Here is a 22,327-nt window from a genome sequence, read left to right on the forward strand (position 1 = left end):
TCTTTTGTTTTGGATTAAAACTCATTTGAGAAAAAAAACGAGTACACCAAAATTTTTTTTTTCTTAAGCTAATATTAGAATTATTTAGAATAAACCAATTGGAGGAATAACCTCAAATTCTAAAGTAAAGGTCTACTTGCTTGAGTGCTTCGGCTTCAAATTCCTACTCATTCCCGCTTCTAAATCCTCAATTGAATAAATTCATATGGAATGAAGACTAATTGAACAAATTTTATTTATCCAATATAGCATATGTGTTGTAACGTGATGCATGTAAAATAAAAAGATAATCAGAAAACGTGTGTTCAGTAAATGATAGAAAAAAATTTCTAAAAATTGCCGATCCAAACCGTGAAAATAGAAATTAGTCGGCTATTTCTTATCTTGTTTGAGTTGGCAAAAAATATTTGTTATATAGTTATAAAAAATAATCTGTTAAGGCGGTTACCCGTACCATCCCCAATTTTAAATGTAGTCCTTCTTCCTTGTGACATGAACTGGCCAATCCATAAGAATTCTTAAAGCGAGAAAATGAAGCATTATGCAATCAGAAAAGCAGTTATGGTGTGATCGACGCATGGAGTCCATAGCCCTGATATTGTTAAAAAGAAGTATTTTAGCTACCATTTTATTGTTCCAAAGAACTAACATTCTGTCTTGAATCCCATCCAGAATCCGGCCAGGGATTCTTGGAGAGATTCAGCCTAACTCTTTTAATCGACAAGTTTCTCCAATTTTTTACTGATGTGACTCGAACTACTTTTGAAACTTGTCAACTTTGTGAATTTTCGGACTTCAATCAACATATTGCAAGCATATTTCTTATCCAAGACAAAGTTCATTTCTAACTCCTACAAAAAACAATTAAAACATGTGAGTAAAAAGGACAAAAATCTCATTTAAGTACTAAGTAGCATTTAGAACCAATTTAGCCAAAATAGACCATTTTTTTTCTTATAACATTACAAAAGTGATTAAAAGTAATATAAAATATCATTCAAATATAACGCAAAACAGTCACTTATCCGCTAGATAGTACTGAACAAAAACAAACATTATGTGTTATTGATATATGTTTTTTTTTTGGGGGGGAAATATGTCGGGTATTACAAGTTAATCAAGACCGCACTGCCTATTGGTCATATACTCGTCTCTATATAATGGCGGTGTTCAGTAGTGAAGTTATACAGCCAGGAACTAACTGTCAGAACACAAGAAGCTAAAAATGAAGAGTTGTTTAGTTGCGTTATGCTTTCTTCTTGTTTTTCATGTGAAAGTCTTATGTGAAGAACGGAAGGTTGCTATATATGTCCCATTTCTGTAATCCGTGTGTTACTAATTTTGATTGTCAGTTCAGAAAAAAAAAAAAATCACTGTACTGATTATTCCCTTGCAGGTCTACGTAGCGTACCTCGGAGAGCACAGTGGAAACAGAAATCCTGAAGAAATAGAGGATCAGCATCACTCCTATCTTCGTTCCGTAAAGGGTTCACAAGAAGAGGCTAAAGCCTCCCATATTTATAGCTATAAGAACGTAATCAATGGATTCTCCGCATTGCTTACGCCAGAAGAAGCCTCTAAATTATCAGGTTAGTCAAGCATACGCTTGGTAAATCGCCACGGATTACAAGTCCTGCAATGCATTGGTCAGTTCGAAGTGAGGTTTTCCTTGTCTTCAGATATGACAGTAACGAAGCAATTGCCTTTTGGTTGTATCTTGTGAAGTTAATTTAAGTGTTGTTTACGAACTTCTTGTCAAAAAGATATGACAGCAATGCATACATACAACTCTATAATAATAATAATGAGGACATGAAATAGTAATGGTTAGGGGTGTTCAAAGTTAGAAACCATCGAAAAATCGATCGATCCAATCTAGATTGGATTTTGAATTTCAATAAAATGAAAATCGATAAAACTAAAGAATATCCAATATACAATGTTTGATAAAACAGTTTGAATATATATATATATATATATTGAGAATAAGTTTCCGAATTCTTAGTCACCGATCAAACTTTCGAAATTCTTATGGTACAATATTATATAGTGTGTTTCACTTATTACTGTGATTTCTTATTAGTTAACTTATAGTAGTAATTAGTGAATAACAATGGCTATCTGCACAATCGGAAACTTTAAAAAAAAAAAAAAAGAACCTCGAATTCATATAAGATCAAACGGCGGAAATTGCCATTAATTTATTTGAAATCCTTTGTTTTGGTTATCAACTCTTTATTTAGCCAAATTAGTTATTCAACTAGTACAAAGATACATTTTGTGACCAACAAGTGTACTTTTTCATTAGTTGAGTGAGCAAAAGTGCATGTTTTCATGAGTTGAGTGGCAAAAAATGTACTATTTAATTGATTAAATGATCATTTTGGCTAAATAAAAAATTTCAGTGACTAAATTAAAGCAAGATAACCCGAATAATTTATCGAGTATATATGCAATTTGCTCTTCATATAAAATTGGCTGGCAATTGGTTTAACAGTAAAATATTGCAACTCTCACCAAATAGAGTGCTTTCTCACAATCTTTCCGCATGCAGGAGGAAAATAACTCCCAAAAAAAAAAAGAAAATTACACATGCACACACAGACACATACGAATATCATTGTACTCTTGTACTTAATGCAAGCTATTGTTGCTATCAACAGAGATGGATGGAGTGATTTCAGTTTTTCGTAGCCAGGCAAGGGAATTAAGGCCTCAAACAACAAGATCATGGGATTTCACATACTTACTCGAAGCAAATGGTGATCCTAGTCGTGTAAGCGGGGATGCATTACTGAAGAGAGCAAACTATGGGAAAGATGTTATTGTTGGAGTCTTTGATTCTGGTAATTTTCCATTTCCCTTGTCAAGAACTATTTTGTTGATTATTATAATATTCTCCGTCCACATTTCTATGAGCACTATTTTAATTACCTTAAACATTTTGTTGACCATAAACACTTCAAATATGTATGCATATACACACAAAAAACCATTTTGACTGTTGAAGGTTTTTTTTTATTATTATTTTTGCGTTGTGGGGGTTAGTTCAGAATAGGGGTGCAAACGAGTCGAATCGAGTCAAGTTTTGACATAATCGAACCGAGTCTCAACCTAGATTTACGAATCTAGAACTCGAGTTCAACGAGTTCAAAATATAAAGTTCGAGCTTAAAAAAATAAAAAATAATAATTATTTTATTTTTAAAAATAAATAAAATAATAATTTTTCTTAACAAATAATAAAATATGAGGAATATATATGTAACTTTATTAGTAAAATAATATATTTATATATATATATATAATTGAATTCGAGTTAGTTCGCGAACTAACGAGTTTAGTATTTTTAAACTCGAATTCGACTTGGTCAACTTGAACTCGACTCGAGATCGATGTTGACCGAACTCGAGTTGAGTTGAGTTCGGACTCGAGCTGTGTAGACACCAAATTTTTGGTGTTTTATTATTTATTTATTTATTTACTATTCGTTTTTATTTGTTCTATTTTTATTTGTATTTACTTTTAGTTTTAGTTATTTTATCCATTTTAGCTAGAATTTCTCAAAGGGAAAAGAAAAGTGTTCAAAAAAAATATGTTTTAGTTGTTTAGGATTTAGTTTCATTATTTAAAGGAAAAAGGAAAAATGGAAAATGAAAAGATGATGAATTGGAATTTGCACTTTCTCGTTTCTAGTTTATTTTTCATCCAATGTTAATTAAATTGTTTTTGTTATTTGTTTTTACTATTATCAATGTTAATTACTTAAAAAAAAAAAAAAAAAAAAAAAAGGGAATACGCGATGGCAAGCTGCGTTTTTACGCAGCTTGCAAGTAAGGGCTCGGGCAGCCCTTGGCTGCAATTTTAGAGGAGACAATGGGAGTTTTAGGGTTGGGGTGGCCCCATATAAATAGAAGATGCAGCAGCAGCCGCAGGAGCGAGGGTTTCTGGCTAAACCAAAAGAAGAAAAAGGAAAGGCAGCGAAAAGATAGAGTTTTGGGGGAAAGGACTAACGGCTGGGGTTTAAGAAGGTTGAAGGCTAGAGAAAATTCTGGGTGGAGGACATACGAGAGAGAGGTGACAGCCGAAACTTAGAAAAACAAAGAGAGAAAGCTAGAAGGGAAAAGACAGAGAGTGTGCGGCTGAAGAAAGCAGAAAATCAGCGACTGAGAAAGAGTGATAAAAGAGTGAGGAAGATTTACGGCGGATTAAGAGAAAAGCAGTGAGTTTTAGAGGTGTTGGTTCAGGAAACTTTGGGCAGCAAGAAGGTTTTGGATTCGTTGAAGCAAGGCAAAGAATCAGGAAGCGCATCTGCGGGAGAGACGAAGAAGCAAAGATTTCGTCTTCTGGAATACATCAAGCTTTCGGTCAAGGTTTAAAGGTAACATTTTTTTTACTTTGGATTTGTTTGTAAGTTGCTGAGTTATGTTTGTATGCTGAAAGTCTTAGTCTTTGCACTGGATTGCATTCTTCATGCGAGTTTCTATCCGTGAATCTGGTTTGTTCTTGGAGGAGAAGGGATTTGCGTTTAGCTGTGTTCGTTTCTAGTGTTCATGGCTGTTTTCTTTTGGTGATTTTTATGCACAATCTGGGTTGGAAATTTCTGGGAGATGCATGATTTATGGCTGGATTTTTGATGATAGGATGCATAAGATCGTATTTGTTTTGGGTTCGAAGAGGTTGCCGCTGGCTGCAAATTTTGTTGGCTATGTATGTCTTGGATAATATAGTGGGAAGTTGCGTTTTTTTACTTCCAGATTTGCATGTTTATTTTGAGTCTTTGTATTGAAAATGAATGGCAAGTCTGGTGTTTGATATTTTGATTCCAGTCTGTCTTTTGTTTTGCTTGGAATGCTAATTGTTGCCTTTTGAAAGGAGGACCGCATTACATAAGATTTCAATGTTGCAGAAAATTTGTAAACTTTGCTTGAAGTTGCTTGAATCATTTGGATTTTGCATGCTTGTTGCCCGGCTTTTGGTGTCTAAATCTGAAAGTTTTCATGATGTAAAGTAAGAGGTTTGCATAGTTGTATTTAGTTTTGATTGAGCATGGAGACTGATTCTTGCAAAGTGCCGAATTACAAAAGGTTTTGCTGCATTTTCGTTCCTTCTACGGCTGTTAGTTTTTTTTCCCCCCCTAATGGTCAACTCTATTTCTTTGTGCCAACCCTTCAGTGAAGTTGCGTGTTTAATTGAGGATGAATGAGTAGAAACTTGCTGTTTCATGAACTTATTTGCATGATAGAATGGATAGAAGCAATACCAGAAAATTTTTCAGAACATTGTATGCTTCCATTTATCCGTTTTTCTTTTTCTCCTTCGGCTGGTTTTGGGCGTTGATTGTTGTGTTTTGCTGTTTTGGAATCAAGGCATTTGATGTTAGGATAAAAATACTAATTTGGTCTGGATGAAAATGGCATTAAAATGAACATAAGAATGGCAGGAGACATGGCTGGAAAATTTGCAGAAAGCTTCAAATGCAGAAATCTTCAAAGTGCCGAATCATTCTTGTGTATTTTTCCAGAATGTTTGCATGATCTTTCCCTATGTTTTTGGGTTGTTTGACTGCCAAGTTTATGCTTTGTTGTTTGGTTTGAAGTTTGGAATGTTAGATCAAGAAAAGTTTTGGCTAAATCTGAATCACGATATTGGAAAGGGAAGCAAAGAATGCAGCAGTCTTATTGATCTCATTGCAGAAAATTTTCCTACGTGATTGCATGCTTTGCATGAAGAAATAAACCTGGAAAATTGCAGATCAACCCCTTGGCTTCTAACTAAAGGCATTAGGACCCAATCAATTAAATAATTTCATCAATTTGGTCCTTGGTAATTTTAATTTGTGCAACTTCATTGTTTGTTTGCTTCAATTAACTACCATGCTTTGTTTCAATTGCGCTTAAGTCATGACTTTAGGAACTTTATGATCAAATGAACTTTGTTTTGCACATTTCTTTTAATTTTTTTTAAATAAAGTGGTACCTTGACCCTTTTATTATTTTGGAGGGTAAGTTAGTAATTTCACTACGTTAGGGCGTCGCTTCAAGGGAGGTACACTCTATCCTTCATTTGCACTTCATTTGACCCTACGTGCTCCTACGTGTTATGTGAATACGCATGCCTACTCCGCTTTCCTTACCTCTTTGCGTGCATTTACTTGCTTTTACTTCTATTTAAGTTTTATGGGGTATGTGTACACCTCTTGGCTTGTAATAGATAGTGCTCGGAGAGCATCTGGTCCATTCACCCTTTCCCTTTTATGCTTTTATGGGGTATGTGTACACCTCTTGGCTTGTAATAGATAGTGCTCGGAGAGCATCTGGTCCATTCACCCTTTCCCTTTTATGCTTTTATGGGGTATGTGTACACCTCTTGGCTTGTAATAGATAGCGCTCGGAGAGCATCTGGTCCATTTCCCCTTCCCCTTGGTTGCTTGTTTTTGTTGCTACATGTTTAATTGCTTTAGTAGGCTCTTGCATCTAGTCGAGCATGCTAAGTGCTACGTGCTACGTGTTTACGAGCGTTTTGGCATGTCTACTTGCTTTCATAACCATGAATGAATGGAATGGATGAATGTACGTCACCACACTAGTCCAATGCTAGTTGTGGCTCATTAGGCCATCCCTTTTTGTTAGTGCATATTTGCATGTTCACTACATGTCATGCATTTTTCTTAGTTTTATCATTTGGCATGCTCCTCGAGCCCCTTTTCCCTCATTTTAGGATTTTTTGCATCTCATGCTAGTTAGGGTACATTTGCGTGAGAGTCCCCTTAAATATGGGATATAGACAAGTGTGGCTTTTTTCTAAGCCTTAGCATGCTTGTATTCCCTCTATAAAAGGGCAAATTGAGTCACGATTTAGGTCTCCCCGTATCCAATATGCATGAATTCCCTAGGTTCATGCATCCACTCTATCATTACACTTTCACTTTTCCTCTCATTTGCACACGTACACCTTTATCCCTTCACTTGCACACGAACACTTCTCCTCCCATTTGCACACGTACACCTTTTTTATCCCTTCACTTGCACACGAACACTTTGTCTCATTTGCACATATGCATTTTTTTATCCCTTTACTTGCACACGAGCACTTTTGCCTTCATTTGCACACCTCTCATATTTTCTTTCCTTGTTTGAGCATTCCACCTGCATTATTCGTGACCTCTCCAAAAGGATCATTATTGGGCTTCACAATTAATGTGATTGGCACCACTCGACCTTTGAAGAGAAATTTCCCCCGATCCCCCTAGGTCTAGGTTTTTGCATTCATATAGTCATGTCCAACGTGCGAACATATATTGGGTAGAAAATTAGGAAAGGTAAGGTTAAGTCGCGCAACTAGCCTTGGCTAGGTCAAAGGGGTGCCTTGGATTCTATCCTTGCCTTCCCCTTTGTCAAACGTGACCCCCGAACCTTTTTCTTTGGCTTACGTGGACTAGGAGTCGTTTTAAAAAGAGTTTTACTACTTTGTCTTTAAAAAACACTTTTTGGGTGACTTGGTACACCCCAAATCTATACCAAGTGGCGACTCCGTTTTCATACTTAAAAAAACCCTTTTTAAAATTTCATTTGGCCAAATCGTCGCTTTCCAAAGTCCCATGGCCTTTTTACTTTTCATTTTGCACACGTTCACATCACTCACACATCACAATTCACTCACACACATTCACACATTATCGAAAAGTGGGGCGCGACAGTTGGCGACTCCACTGGGGACTTCCTAAGTGGGTCCAAGCATTTTGACTTAACCATTCGTTTCCTTTTTCTACCCTTTCTATGCATAGCATGTGGATATTAGGATTGCATTTTTCATTTTTAGGACCTTTTGTCTTATACACGTAATCAAACCAATCCCTCGACTCATGAATGTATGTTTGAATGAATGTTTACTTGTTATCTCGCGCTTGCATTGCATTTGGGGAGGGGTGTGTCACCTTTAGAGCCTCGCGTGGTTCTCAACCCCTTCCCTCAAAATAGGGGAACACTTCATACGTGCACGTTTACTTGCTTTATCCCATTTTATTTTATTTTTCGTGGGCGCCATCCCACACCGCCTTGTAGGATTAGGATCGATTGCCTTGGGTAGGCGGCTGGTGTGCTCTGCGCCCATAGCGCTACCTAAGGGATCACTTGAGCCACCGACCGAAGGCCCTGGGAGTGATGACCCTTCGCCTTTAGGTCTGAAGGCTTGGGAGCCGAAGCTTTATCGAGTTTAGGCATTAGTGAACCCCAGCCTCATGCATCCATAGTAGAATGACCTAGGGTAGAGTCGGCCTCACCCTATTTTAAGCACATTAGGCACGAGGGAAGGGGTTCCACCCCTTTTACCTGCTTTATTGTATTTCTTTTTTTAATTGCTCCCAATGTGTTATGTGTACTATCAACTGCACTAACCATTTCTTTTGTTTTCTTGGCTTGCATTCATGTGCCTTAGCAATAAGAGGCCTCTTCGGCACTCTTTTAGTGACTTACCCACTAGATAGCTCACATGTTTAAATTTCAGTCATTATGCTTAATTTTTAATAAGTACATTACATTTTTAGACCCTTCCCCCCGATGCATTATTTATATCCTTTAGGTCATATTTGTCACATATTTATATCGCTTTAATAAATGGCATCATGCATAAACCATAGAAAGGGAATGCCACATAGGGAATCCCGTGTTTAGGAATAAGCCACCTTGTGTCTCGGATACTTAATCCAGTGAGACTTGCACGTTTACATTGTTGTACCATCCAAAGGGGTAGTGCACAAGGTAAGGTAGGATCCGATCGTCTTTCATAGAGTGATCTTTGGAATATGAGCATCTAATAATCACTTTTTGGCCATTTTATCAAAAATTGGTAAAAATCCCTTGCGTGAAGGACATTAACTTGAAGAAATTCACAAATGATTCCTCCTATTGAGACGATAAACAAATTGAGGCCAAAATTTGATTTTTAGAAGGTCATAGACTAATGCACCTCAATAATTTTGAAATAACCAATGGCCGGACAATTCAACCAATTCATTTTGCCAATTCACTCAATAAATAGTCAATTCATTTGACCAATTTACCTTTTTTAGGGTCACCTGGTCGATTTTGAATAAATCGTCAATTCATTTGACCAATTTACCCTTTTTAGGGTCATTCGGCCGATTTTTGAATAAATCACTAATTCAATTTCATTCATTTGGCCAATTTACCCATTTTTAGGGCAACCGAGCCGATTTTGAATAAATCAAGTTTCGTTCAATCTAGTTGATCAATTTACCCTTGTTAGGGTGATCTGATTAATTTTGGATAAATTAAATTTCATTCAATTCATTTGACCAGTTTCCCTTTCTAGGGTAATCCGGTCGATTTTTAATAATTTGTCAATTTCATTTGACCAATTAGGGTTTCAATGTCGATTTTCAAAATGGAAAACCTAGTCGATTTTGAGAAAAACAATCTTTTGCATCTAGCCATTTGATCAATTAGGGTTTTGACCCGTAATTCACTGAGAAAATTTGTTAAAACGAATTCCAATCTTTTCGATGGGAGGTTCGTCAAGGTCAAACCCGTGCCTTTTGCAAATCAAAGGTGATCAATCTATTCGGACGTTGACCTCATTTTGACAAATCTCTCGTCACCCCAATTGACCAAATTCTTTCAAAATTATTTTTCACTCCATGAGCTGATTGGATCCATCAGGTATTGTATAGTGCCTGCTCTGGAGGATTGCATTTTCATGCTAGGCCTACCCTTGGCATAAAAGGGTTCTCCCATAGGACATGCATACCGATTTTGCAGTTTTGTCTACTAACTCGGGGTATTTTTCTTTTGTTTCCCCCCTCCCTTGCATTCATAAAAATATTTCAATAAGACGGAAATATTCTTCTATATCTGATGATAATTTTAATCCAATGAAGTTTGAAGATTACAAGTGTTATTTGATTCTTGGGCGGGTCCTACGATGAAAACCCTCTGAGAAATGTTGTAATTGTTTTCCAAAGGAAAATTTTGTATATTTGAAAAAGGAGACAAAAAGTGTATATGTGGAACTCTTTACAATTTTCTCTCTTCTCATTTGTATCATAATTGAATGAGAAATTTTGTTTCAAACTTTTTCAGCAATAAACTTTTTGGACAATCATTGTTTTGTGTATATTTATGTACATTTTATTCTTTATTCTTATTCATTGGAGATTTCATGATGAATTTTAAGAAATAAGACTAAATTGGGATTTTTTCAACCTCCGACCTGAAAATTCACAATAAGAGTGTTCAGAATTAAAAGAGGTCATTCAGAAGGCCCAATGAGATATCTTTTTTCCTTCACTTAACCCCAAAATAAAATCAGTGACATTGATTGATAAATTGCAAATTGGGACATTCTTTGCTTGGAAAAATCCCCATTGGTTTAACCGGATTCAATTCACATCTAAGTGAAAGCAAAAATGTGCATTATTCTTGTTTGTTTTGAAAATTTGGAATGATACTTTGAGCATTTGTTTCACTACCTATACAGATTTTTATCACTTGCTCTCCCATTTGAGCCTATGAAAGAATAATTTCGTTTCAAATAAAGGCCTTAATGATCTCTACCCTATATTGGAAATTTTCAAATATCAAATAGGGGAATGGATTTTCAATGACCGTTTCGTTACTTTGGTTGTCATGAAGTGTAAGAATGATACTTTGGCCATCGTTTCTACAATCCAAACACTATTCACCCCTTGCATCCCCATTTTGAGCTAAAATTGGTGGTTCTTTTCTAATGCACTCATGGTCGTACCCCACATTGGGGAGGGAGATTGGAGAATTTTCAAAAAAAACAAAAAAACAAAAAACAAAAAGAAAAAAGGGAAAAGGGAAAAAGCAAAAATGCTAGAATAAGGAGGGAACTGCAAATTGGGGAAATTTGATTCCACTTGGGGTCCAGGTTTGAAAAAAAAGAAGAAGAAAGAAAGGGAAGAGTTTTGTCCGCACGGATCGCCTACGTTTCACAAATATGGACGAACAAGGGTCTTCCTCAGTCAGTTAATTCAGACACACGCAAAAAAATTTCGCATTAACGAAAGTTTCCTTTCAGAGCTGTTGTAAGGAATGGAATACAAGTCAGGCCATCTTCTTTTCCAATCGAACACTTTATCCCTAGTTATCCCTTTTGAGCCATCAGAATAAATTATTTCGTTTGGCAACCCCTGAGAATCGCAAACCCCACACTGGGGGCGAGTTTGAGTTGAAAAGAAAATTTCAAAAAAGTGAAAAGCAACAAGATCAAAAACAAAGGAAGGAAAAGAGAACCTCAGTTCAAAAATAAACTGGGGCAAATTTTGTGAAAGTTCGAAATAATGGCAAAAGGCCGAAAAATCAAAAGGGAAAAGAAAATGAAAGAGAAAAAGCCTCAATTGAGCAAAAACTGGGGCAAATTCTGATTTTACCCTAAAATAGGGTTGGCGCAACAATGCGATCTCAGATTCTTCAAACCAGTTTTGAAATCCGTTTTCAGGCCTTAACTTTTCTAAGCACCCCACCTGACCCCATTACAAAGCCGAAAGTCCTGACTCCTGTTCTTTGCAATGGCCCTGTCAAGAAAATTTCTGATGCCGGAAAATTTTAGCTGTATTTTTGAATTGCTTGAGTATGAGGTTGACGCTACTCACCATGTGAAAACCCATCAGCTCGAGGGAAAGGGAAAAGAGGCAAAAAGCAAAGAAAGAAAAGTAAATGCAAGAAAATGCAGAAAAATTGACGCTGAAGTCTCTGGTGAGTGATGAGAAAAATGCAAACAAAGTCTGAGATCTTTTGATTTCAAAATAGGGGCAATTTTGGAAAAATGCGATCTATGGTGCAATATCCTTGAAAGTCTTAAACTATCGTTTTCAAGCCAAATTACAAGCTAATAAAGTCCATCGTTGACTTATTCTTTCATGACAATCCAAAGTGAGGATCATGCTCATAAGAAATTCATCAAATCATTTGTGATCATAAGGGCATAACCCGTTTCCACATGTTTAGCTATCACTTCTGTCCATACGTTACAAGCCTAGAAAGCTTGTATGTTGACTAAGTTTTCTTGAAAATAAGGGTAACAAACTTTTTGCTTTCACTAAGATGTGACATTGAATGGATTACATACAACTGGGGCACAAAAATGAGACAGATTCTTATCTCCCATTTCCTTAGCCAGTTCAAAAATAAAGTCATGTGATTGGTCCTGAAAAGATGAGTCAACCAGAAGTGGTGACCCGTTACCCTAAGCACCAATGCTAAAAGTAAGGAAGAAATCTTCTTCTTAAATTTGGTGTTATTTCGAGGAATTCATCATGAAATTTCTGCATGAGTTCAAACTTGACGATTAAAGTTTCTTCACATTGTTGTATGTGCACTCTTTTCTAAATTTTAGAAAGTGCGGTTTTTCTTTGTTCAAGTAAATGGGAAATCATCTAAACTAATTTTTGCAATCAAATGGGCCCAAACTGGGGCAAAATTTTTATTTGCAAAATTTCGCAAAATAAGCCCACACAGGGGCAAATATTTTTGTAAGTCCAATTGAGGATTTCGTCCAAGAATCAAAATAATGCATTTTTTTCAAATCAGTCATGCTCATTTGAGTGCACGTAAGCCCTGTGCAGGTATTCACAGTTGAAGTCGACGAAAAGCATCTGGCGATGTGGAAGGCCGATGCCGAAGAAAGAGAAGAAAGAAGGGAAAAGGGCCCTACACTGGGGCAAATTATTTTTGGGAAAAAGATTCTCTCGAAAAATCAGAAAAATTCAAAAAATCAAAAAATCAAGTTCAAAATTTTGTTTCTTGGAAAATCAAATTTAATTTCTTGTACTTTGACAAATCAAATTCAATTTCTTCACCAATTGGATGGCAGGATTGGGTCTTATCCCACTGACCATTCTAAAAATCACGTTGGGCCTGGATTTCGTGCCGCCAACATTCCAACATCATCATGTTGGGCCTGGATTTCGTGCCGCCAACATTCCAAAAATCACGTTGGGCCTGGATTTCGTGCCGCCAACATTCTAAAGACCACGTTGGGCTTGGTGTTCGTGCCACCAACTTCACTTTATCACGTTGGGCCTGGACTTGGTGCCGCCAACATCACTTTATCACGTTGGGCTTGGTGTTCGTGCCACCAACTTCACTTTATCACGTTGGGCCTGGACTTGGTGCCGCCAACATCACTTTATCACGTTGGGCTTGGTTTTCATGCCACCAACTTCACAAAGATCACGTTGGGCTTGGATTTAGTGCCACCAACATCACTTAATCTCGTTGGGCTTGGATTTAGTGCCACCAACATCACTTAATCTCGTTGGGCCTGGACTTCGTGCCGCCAACATCTCGAAAATCCCGTTGGGCCTGGATTTTGTGCCGCCAACATCTCAAAGATCTCGTTGGGCCTGGATTTCGTGCCGCCAACATCTCAAAGACCATGTTGGGCCTGGACTTGATGCCGCCAACATCTCAAATGTCACGTTGGGCCTGAGTTTCGTGCCGCCAACAGTTCAAATGTCACGTTGGGCCTGGACTTCGTGCCGCCAACATCTCGAAAATCCCGTTGGGCCTGGATTTTGTGCCGCCAACATCTCAAAGATCTCGTTGGGCCTGGATTTCGTGCCGCCAACATCTCAAAGACCATGTTGGGCCTGGACTTGGTGCCGCCAACATCTCAAATGTCACGTTGGGCCTGAGTTTCGTGCCGCCAACAGTTCAAATGTCACGTTGGGCCTGGACTTCGTGCCGCCAACATCTCGAAAATCCCGTTGGGCCTGGATTTTGTGCCGCCAACATCTCAAAGATCTCGTTGGGCCTGGATTTCGTGCCGCCAACATCTCAAAGACCATGTTGGGCCTGGACTTGGTGCCGCCAACATCTCAAATGTCACGTTGGGCCTGAGTTTCGTGCCGCCAACAGTTCAAATGTCAAGTTGGGCCTGAGTTTCGTGCCGCCAACAGTTCAAATGTCACGTTGGGCCTGAGTTTCGTGCCGCCAACAGTTCAAATGTCACGTTGGGCCTGAGTCTTGTGCCGCCAACATTCCAAAGATCCCGTGGGTCTATCCCAATTTTACATTTCTGTCCGGGTCTATCCCGTGGGTCTATCCCAATTTTACGTTTCTGTCCGGGTCTATTCCGTGGGTCTATCCCAAATTTAAATTTCTGTTCTGGTCTATCCCATTTTTTACATTCATGTTCGGGTCAGTCCCATTTTTTTAGAATTCTTGTTCGTTGGAATCATTTTGCAGCCGAATAACACAGGTAAGTATTTGGTGTCTACTTCTTTGTCTCAAGTTTTTTCAAAACTCAGACAAAGAGGGGCAAACTGTAGACACCAAATTTTTGGTGTTTTATTATTTATTTATTTATTTACTATTCGTTTTTATTTGTTCTATTTTTATTTGTATTTACTTTTAGTTTTAGTTATTTTATCCATTTTAGCTAGAATTTCTCAAAGGGAAAAGAAAAGTGTTCAAAAAAAATATGTTTTAGTTGTTTAGGATTTAGTTTCATTATTTAAAGGAAAAAGGAAAAATGGAAAATGAAAAGATGATGAATTGGAATTTGCACTTTCTCGTTTCTAGTTTATTTTTCATCCAATGTTAATTAAATTGTTTTTGTTATTTGTTTTTACTATTATCAATGTTAATTACTTAAAAAAAAAAAAAAAAAAAAGGGGAATACGCGATGGCAAGCTGCGTTTTTACGCAGCTTGCAAGTAAGGGCTCGGGCAGCCCTTGGCTGCAATTTTAGAGGAGACAATGGGAGTTTTAGGGTTGGGGTGGCCCCATATAAATAGAAGATGCAGCAGCAGCCGCAGGAGCGAGGGTTTCTGGCTAAACCAAAAGAAGAAAAAGGAAAGGCAGCGAAAAGATAGAGTTTTGGGGGAAAGGACTAACGGCTGGGGTTTAAGAAGGTTGAAGGCTAGAGAAAATTCTGGGTGGAGGACATACGAGAGAGAGGTGACAGCCGAAACTTAGAAAAACAAAGAGAGAAAGCTAGAAGGGAAAAGACAGAGAGTGTGCGGCTGAAGAAAGCAGAAAATCAGCGACTGAGAAAGAGTGATAAAAGAGTGAGGAAGATTTACGGCGGATTAAGAGAAAAGCAGTGAGTTTTAGAGGTGTTGGTTCAGGAAACTTTGGGCAGCAAGAAGGTTTTGGATTCGTTGAAGCAAGGCAAAGAATCAGGAAGCGCATCTGCGGGAGAGACGAAGAAGCAAAGATTTCGTCTTCTGGAATACATCAAGCTTTCGGTCAAGGTTTAAAGGTAACATTTTTTTTACTTTGGATTTGTTTGTAAGTTGCTGAGTTATGTTTGTATGCTGAAAGTCTTAGTCTTTGCACTGGATTGCATTCTTCATGCGAGTTTCTATCCGTGAATCTGGTTTGTTCTTGGAGGAGAAGGGATTTGCGTTTAGCTGTGTTCGTTTCTAGTGTTCATGGCTGTTTTCTTTTGGTGATTTTTATGCACAATCTGGGTTGGAAATTTCTGGGAGATGCATGATTTATGGCTGGATTTTTGATGATAGGATGCATAAGATCGTATTTGTTTTGGGTTCGAAGAGGTTGCCGCTGGCTGCAAATTTTGTTGGCTATGTATGTCTTGGATAATATAGTGGGAAGTTGCGTTTTTTTACTTCCAGATTTGCATGTTTATTTTGAGTCTTTGTATTGAAAATGAATGGCAAGTCTGGTGTTTGATATTTTGATTCCAGTCTGTCTTTTGTTTTGCTTGGAATGCTAATTGTTGCCTTTTGAAAGGAGGACCGCATTACATAAGATTTCAATGTTGCAGAAAATTTGTAAACTTTGCTTGAAGTTGCTTGAATCATTTGGATTTTGCATGCTTGTTGCCCGGCTTTTGGTGTCTAAATCTGAAAGTTTTCATGATGTAAAGTAAGAGGTTTGCATAGTTGTATTTAGTTTTGATTGAGCATGGAGACTGATTCTTGCAAAGTGCCGAATTACAAAAGGTTTTGCTGCATTTTCGTTCCTTCTACGGCTGTTAGTTTTTTTCCCCCCCTAATGGTCAACTCTATTTCTTTGTGCCAACCCTTCAGTGAAGTTGCGTGTTTAATTGAGGATGAATGAGTAGAAACTTGCTGTTTCATGAACTTATTTGCATGATAGAATGGATAGAAGCAATACCAGAAAATTTTTCAGAACATTGTATGCTTCCATTTATCCGTTTTTCTTTTTCTCCTTCGGCTGGTTTTGGGCGTTGATTGTTGTGTTTTGCTGTTTTGGAATCAAGGCATTTGATGTTAGGATAAAAATACTAATTTGGTCTGGATGAAAATGGCATTAAAATGAACATAAGAATGGCAGGAGACATGGCTGGAAAATTTGCAGAAAGCTTCAAATGCAGAAATCTTCAAAGTGCCGAATCATTCTTGTGTATTTTTCCAGAATGTTTGCATGATCTTTCCCTATGTTTTTGGGTTGTTTGACTGCCAAGTTTATGCTTTGTTGTTTGGTTTGAAGTTTGGAATGTTAGATCAAGAAAAGTTTTGGCTAAATCTGAATCACGATATTGGAAAGGGAAGCAAAGAATGCAGCAGTCTTATTGATCTCATTGCAGAAAATTTTCCTACGTGATTGCATGCTTTGCATGAAGAAATAAACCTGGAAAATTGCAGATCAACCCCTTGGCTTCTAACTAAAGGCATTAGGACCCAATCAATTAAATAATTTCATCAATTTGGTCCTTGGTAATTTTAATTTGTGCAACTTCATTGTTTGTTTGCTTCAATTAACTACCATGCTTTGTTTCAATTGCGCTTAAGTCATGACTTTAGGAACTTTATGATCAAATGAACTTTGTTTTGCACATTTCTTTTAATTTTTTTTAAATAAAGTGGTACCTTGACCCTTTTATTATTTTGGAGGGTAAGTTAGTAATTTCACTACGTTAGGGCGTCGCTTCAAGGGAGGTACACTCTATCCTTCATTTGCACTTCATTTGACCCTACGTGCTCCTACGTGTTATGTGAATACGCATGCCTACTCCGCTTTCCTTACCTCTTTGCGTGCATTTACTTGCTTTTACTTCTATTTAAGTTTTATGGGGTATGTGTACACCTCTTGGCTTGTAATAGATAGTGCTCGGAGAGCATCTGGTCCATTCACCCTTTCCCTTTTATGCTTTTATGGGGTATGTGTACACCTCTTGGCTTGTAATAGATAGTGCTCGGAGAGCATCTGGTCCATTCACCCTTTCCCTTTTATGCTTTTATGGGGTATGTGTACACCTCTTGGCTTGTAATAGATAGCGCTCGGAGAGCATCTGGTCCATTTCCCCTTCCCCTTGGTTGCTTGTTTTTGTTGCTACATGTTTAATTGCTTTAGTAGGCTCTTGCATCTAGTCGAGCATGCTAAGTGCTACGTGCTACGTGTTTACGAGCGTTTTGGCATGTCTACTTGCTTTCATAACCATGAATGAATGGAATGGATGAATGTACGTCACCACACTAGTCCAATGCTAGTTGTGGCTCATTAGGCCATCCCTTTTTGTTAGTGCATATTTGCATGTTCACTACATGTCATGCATTTTTCTTAGTTTTATCATTTGGCATGCTCCTCGAGCCCCTTTTCCCTCATTTTAGGATTTTTTGCATCTCATGCTAGTTAGGGTACATTTGCGTGAGAGTCCCCTTAAATATGGGATATAGACAAGTGTGGCTTTTTTCTAAGCCTTAGCATGCTTGTATTCCCTCTATAAAAGGGCAAATTGAGTCACGATTTAGGTCTCCCCGTATCCAATATGCATGAATTCCCTAGGTTCATGCATCCACTCTATCATTACACTTTCACTTTTCCTCTCATTTGCACACGTACACCTTTATCCCTTCACTTGCACACGAACACTTCTCCTCCCATTTGCACACGTACACCTTTTTTATCCCTTCACTTGCACACGAACACTTTGTCTCATTTGCACATATGCATTTTTTTATCCCTTTACTTGCACACGAGCACTTTTGCCTTCATTTGCACACCTCTCATATTTTCTTTCCTTGTTTGAGCATTCCACCTGCATTATTCGTGACCTCTCCAAAAGGATCATTATTGGGCTTCACAATTAATGTGATTGGCACCACTCGACCTTTGAAGAGAAATTTCCCCCGATCCCCCTAGGTCTAGGTTTTTGCATTCATATAGTCATGTCCAACGTGCGAACATATATTGGGTAGAAAATTAGGAAAGGTAAGGTTAAGTCGCGCAACTAGCCTTGGCTAGGTCAAAGGGGTGCCTTGGATTCTATCCTTGCCTTCCCCTTTGTCAAACGTGACCCCCGAACCTTTTTCTTTGGCTTACGTGGACTAGGAGTCGTTTTAAAAAGAGTTTTACTACTTTGTCTTTAAAAAACACTTTTTGGGTGACTTGGTACACCCCAAATCTATACCAAGTGGCGACTCCGTTTTCATACTTAAAAAAACCCTTTTTAAAATTTCATTTGGCCAAATCGTCGCTTTCCAAAGTCCCATGGCCTTTTTACTTTTCATTTTGCACACGTTCACATCACTCACACATCACAATTCACTCACACACATTCACACATTATCGAAAAGTGGGGCGCGACAGTTGGCGACTCCACTGGGGACTTCCTAAGTGGGTCCAAGCATTTTGACTTAACCATTCGTTTCCTTTTTCTACCCTTTCTATGCATAGCATGTGGATATTAGGATTGCATTTTTCATTTTTAGGACCTTTTGTCTTATACACGTAATCAAACCAATCCCTCGACTCATGAATGTATGTTTGAATGAATGTTTACTTGTTATCTCGCGCTTGCATTGCATTTGGGGAGGGGTGTGTCACCTTTAGAGCCTCGCGTGGTTCTCAACCCCTTCCCTCAAAATAGGGGAACACTTCATACGTGCACGTTTACTTGCTTTATCCCATTTTATTTTATTTTTCGTGGGCGCCATCCCACACCGCCTTGTAGGATTAGGATCGATTGCCTTGGGTAGGCGGCTGGTGTGCTCTGCGCCCATAGCGCTACCTAAGGGATCACTTGAGCCACCGACCGAAGGCCCTGGGAGTGATGACCCTTCGCCTTTAGGTCTGAAGGCTTGGGAGCCGAAGCTTTATCGAGTTTAGGCATTAGTGAACCCCAGCCTCATGCATCCATAGTAGAATGACCTAGGGTAGAGTCGGCCTCACCCTATTTTAAGCACATTAGGCACGAGGGAAGGGGTTCCACCCCTTTTACCTGCTTTATTGTATTTCTTTTTTTAATTGCTCCCAATGTGTTATGTGTACTATCAACTGCACTAACCATTTCTTTTGTTTTCTTGGCTTGCATTCATGTGCCTTAGCAATAAGAGGCCTCTTCGGCACTCTTTTAGTGACTTACCCACTAGATAGCTCACATGTTTAAATTTCAGTCATTATGCTTAATTTTTAATAAGTACATTACATTTTTAGACCCTTCCCCCCGATGCATTATTTATATCCTTTAGGTCATATTTGTCACATATTTATATCGCTTTAATAAATGGCATCATGCATAAACCATAGAAAGGGAATGCCACATAGGGAATCCCGTGTTTAGGAATAAGCCACCTTGTGTCTCGGATACTTAATCCAGTGAGACTTGCACGTTTACATTGTTGTACCATCCAAAGGGGTAGTGCACAAGGTAAGGTAGGATCCGATCGTCTTTCATAGAGTGATCTTTGGAATATGAGCATCTAATAATCACTTTTTGGCCATTTTATCAAAAATTGGTAAAAATCCCTTGCGTGAAGGACATTAACTTGAAGAAATTCACAAATGATTCCTCCTATTGAGACGATAAACAAATTGAGGCCAAATTTTGATTTTTAGAAGGTCATAGACTAATGCACCTCAATAATTTTGAAATAACCAATGGCCGGACAATTCAACCAATTCATTTTGCCAATTCACTCAATAAATAGTCAATTCATTTGACCAATTTACCTTTTTTAGGGTCACCTGGTCGATTTTGAATAAATCGTCAATTCATTTGACCAATTTACCCTTTTTAGGGTCATTCGGCCAATTTTTGAATAAATCACTAATTCAATTTCATTCATTTGGCCAATTTACCCATTTTTAGGGCAACCGAGCCGATTTTGAATAAATCAAGTTTCGTTCAATCTAGTTGATCAATTTACCCTTGTTAGGGTGATCTGATTAATTTTGGATAAATTAAATTTCATTCAATTCATTTGACCAGTTTCCCTTTCTAGGGTAATCCGGTCGATTTTTAATAATTTGTCAATTTCATTTGACCAATTAGGGTTTCAATGTCGATTTTCAAAATGGAAAACCTAGTCGATTTTGAGAAAAACAATCTTTTGCATCTAGCCATTTGATCAATTAGGGTTTTGACCCGTAATTCACTGAGAAAATTTGTTAAAACGAATTCCAATCTTTTCGATGGGAGGTTCGTCAAGGTCAAACCCGTGCCTTTTGCAAATCAAAGGTGATCAATCTATTCGGACGTTGACCTCATTTTGACAAATCTCTCGTCACCCCAATTGACCAAATTCTTTCAAAATTATTTTTCACTCCATGAGCTGATTGGATCCATCAGGTATTGTATAGTGCCTGCTCTGGAGGATTGCATTTTCATGCTAGGCCTACCCTTGGCATAAAAGGGTTCTCCCATAGGACATGCATACCGATTTTGCAGTTTTGTCTACTAACTCGGGGTATTTTTCTTTTGTTTCCCCCCTCCCTTGCATTCATAAAAATATTTCAATAAGACGGAAATATTCTTCTATATCTGATGATAATTTTAATCCAATGAAGTTTGAAGATTACAAGTGTTATTTGATTCTTGGGCGGGTCCTACGATGAAAACCCTCTGAGAAATGTTGTAATTGTTTTCCAAAGGAAAATTTTGTATATTTGAAAAAGGAGACAAAAAGTGTATATGTGGAACTCTTTACAATTTTCTCTCTTCTCATTTGTATCATAATTGAATGAGAAATTTTGTTTCAAACTTTTTCAGCAATAAACTTTTTGGACAATCATTGTTTTGTGTATATTTATGTACATTTTATTCTTTATTCTTATTCATTGGAGATTTCATGATGAATTTTAAGAAATAAGACTAAATTGGGATTTTTTCAACCTCCGACCTGAAAATTCACAATAAGAGTGTTCAGAATTAAAAGAGGTCATTCAGAAGGCCCAATGAGATATCTTTTTTCCTTCACTTAACCCCAAAATAAAATCAGTGACATTGATTGATAAATTGCAAATTGGGACATTCTTTGCTTGGAAAAATCCCCATTGGTTTAACCGGATTCAATTCACATCTAAGTGAAAGCAAAAATGTGCATTATTCTTGTTTGTTTTGAAAATTTGGAATGATACTTTGAGCATTTGTTTCACTACCTATACAGATTTTTATCACTTGCTCTCCCATTTGAGCCTATGAAAGAATAATTTCGTTTCAAATAAAGGCCTTAATGATCTCTACCCTATATTGGAAATTTTCAAATATCAAATAGGGGAATGGATTTTCAATGACCGTTTCGTTACTTTGGTTGTCATGAAGTGTAAGAATGATACTTTGGCCATCGTTTCTACAATCCAAACACTATTCACCCCTTGCATCCCCATTTTGAGCTAAAATTGGTGGTTCTTTTCTAATGCACTCATGGTCGTACCCCACATTGGGGAGGGAGATTGGAGAATTTTCAAAAAAAACAAAAAAACAAAAAACAAAAAGAAAAAAGGGAAAAGGGAAAAAGCAAAAATGCTAGAATAAGGAGGGAACTGCAAATTGGGGAAATTTGATTCCACTTGGGGTCCAGGTTTGAAAAAAAAGAAGAAGAAAGAAAGGGAAGAGTTTTGTCCGCACGGATCGCCTACGTTTCACAAATATGGACGAACAAGGGTCTTCCTCAGTCAGTTAATTCAGACACACGCAAAAAAATTTCGCATTAACGAAAGTTTCCTTTCAGAGCTGTTGTAAGGAATGGAATACAAGTCAGGCCATCTTCTTTTCCAATCGAACACTTTATCCCTAGTTATCCCTTTTGAGCCATCAGAATAAATTATTTCGTTTGGCAACCCCTGAGAATCGCAAACCCCACACTGGGGGCGAGTTTGAGTTGAAAAGAAAATTTCAAAAAAGTGAAAAGCAACAAGATCAAAAACAAAGGAAGGAAAAGAGAACCTCAGTTCAAAAATAAACTGGGGCAAATTTTGTGAAAGTTCGAAAGAATGGCAAAAGGCCGAAAAATCAAAAGGGAAAAGAAAATGAAAGAGAAAAAGCCTCAATTGAGCAAAAACTGGGGCAAATTCTGATTTTACCCTAAAATAGGGTTGGCGCAACAATGCGATCTCAGATTCTTCAAACCA

At 37.7% G+C, this 22,327-nt stretch overlaps 1 protein-coding gene across 1 annotated transcript in view; it reads left to right on the forward strand.

The window, feature by feature from the left end:
* The first annotated feature begins 1,225 nt into the window (after nucleotides 1-1,225).
* Nucleotides 1,226-22,327, forward strand: part of LOC113709478 (subtilisin-like protease SBT5.6) — a 31,799-nt gene continuing 10,697 nt past the window's right edge. The window contains exons 1-3 of the mRNA XM_027232250.1: nucleotides 1,226-1,297; nucleotides 1,397-1,589; nucleotides 2,664-2,846. Of these exons, the coding sequence (XP_027088051.1) occupies nucleotides 1,226-1,297; nucleotides 1,397-1,589; nucleotides 2,664-2,846 (448 nt within the window). The remainder of the gene's footprint in view (nucleotides 1,298-1,396; nucleotides 1,590-2,663; nucleotides 2,847-22,327) is intronic.

Source organism: Coffea arabica, chromosome 9e (assembly GCF_036785885.1).
Source record: "Coffea arabica cultivar ET-39 chromosome 9e, Coffea Arabica ET-39 HiFi, whole genome shotgun sequence".
NCBI classification, from domain to species: Eukaryota; Viridiplantae; Streptophyta; class Magnoliopsida; order Gentianales; family Rubiaceae; genus Coffea; species Coffea arabica.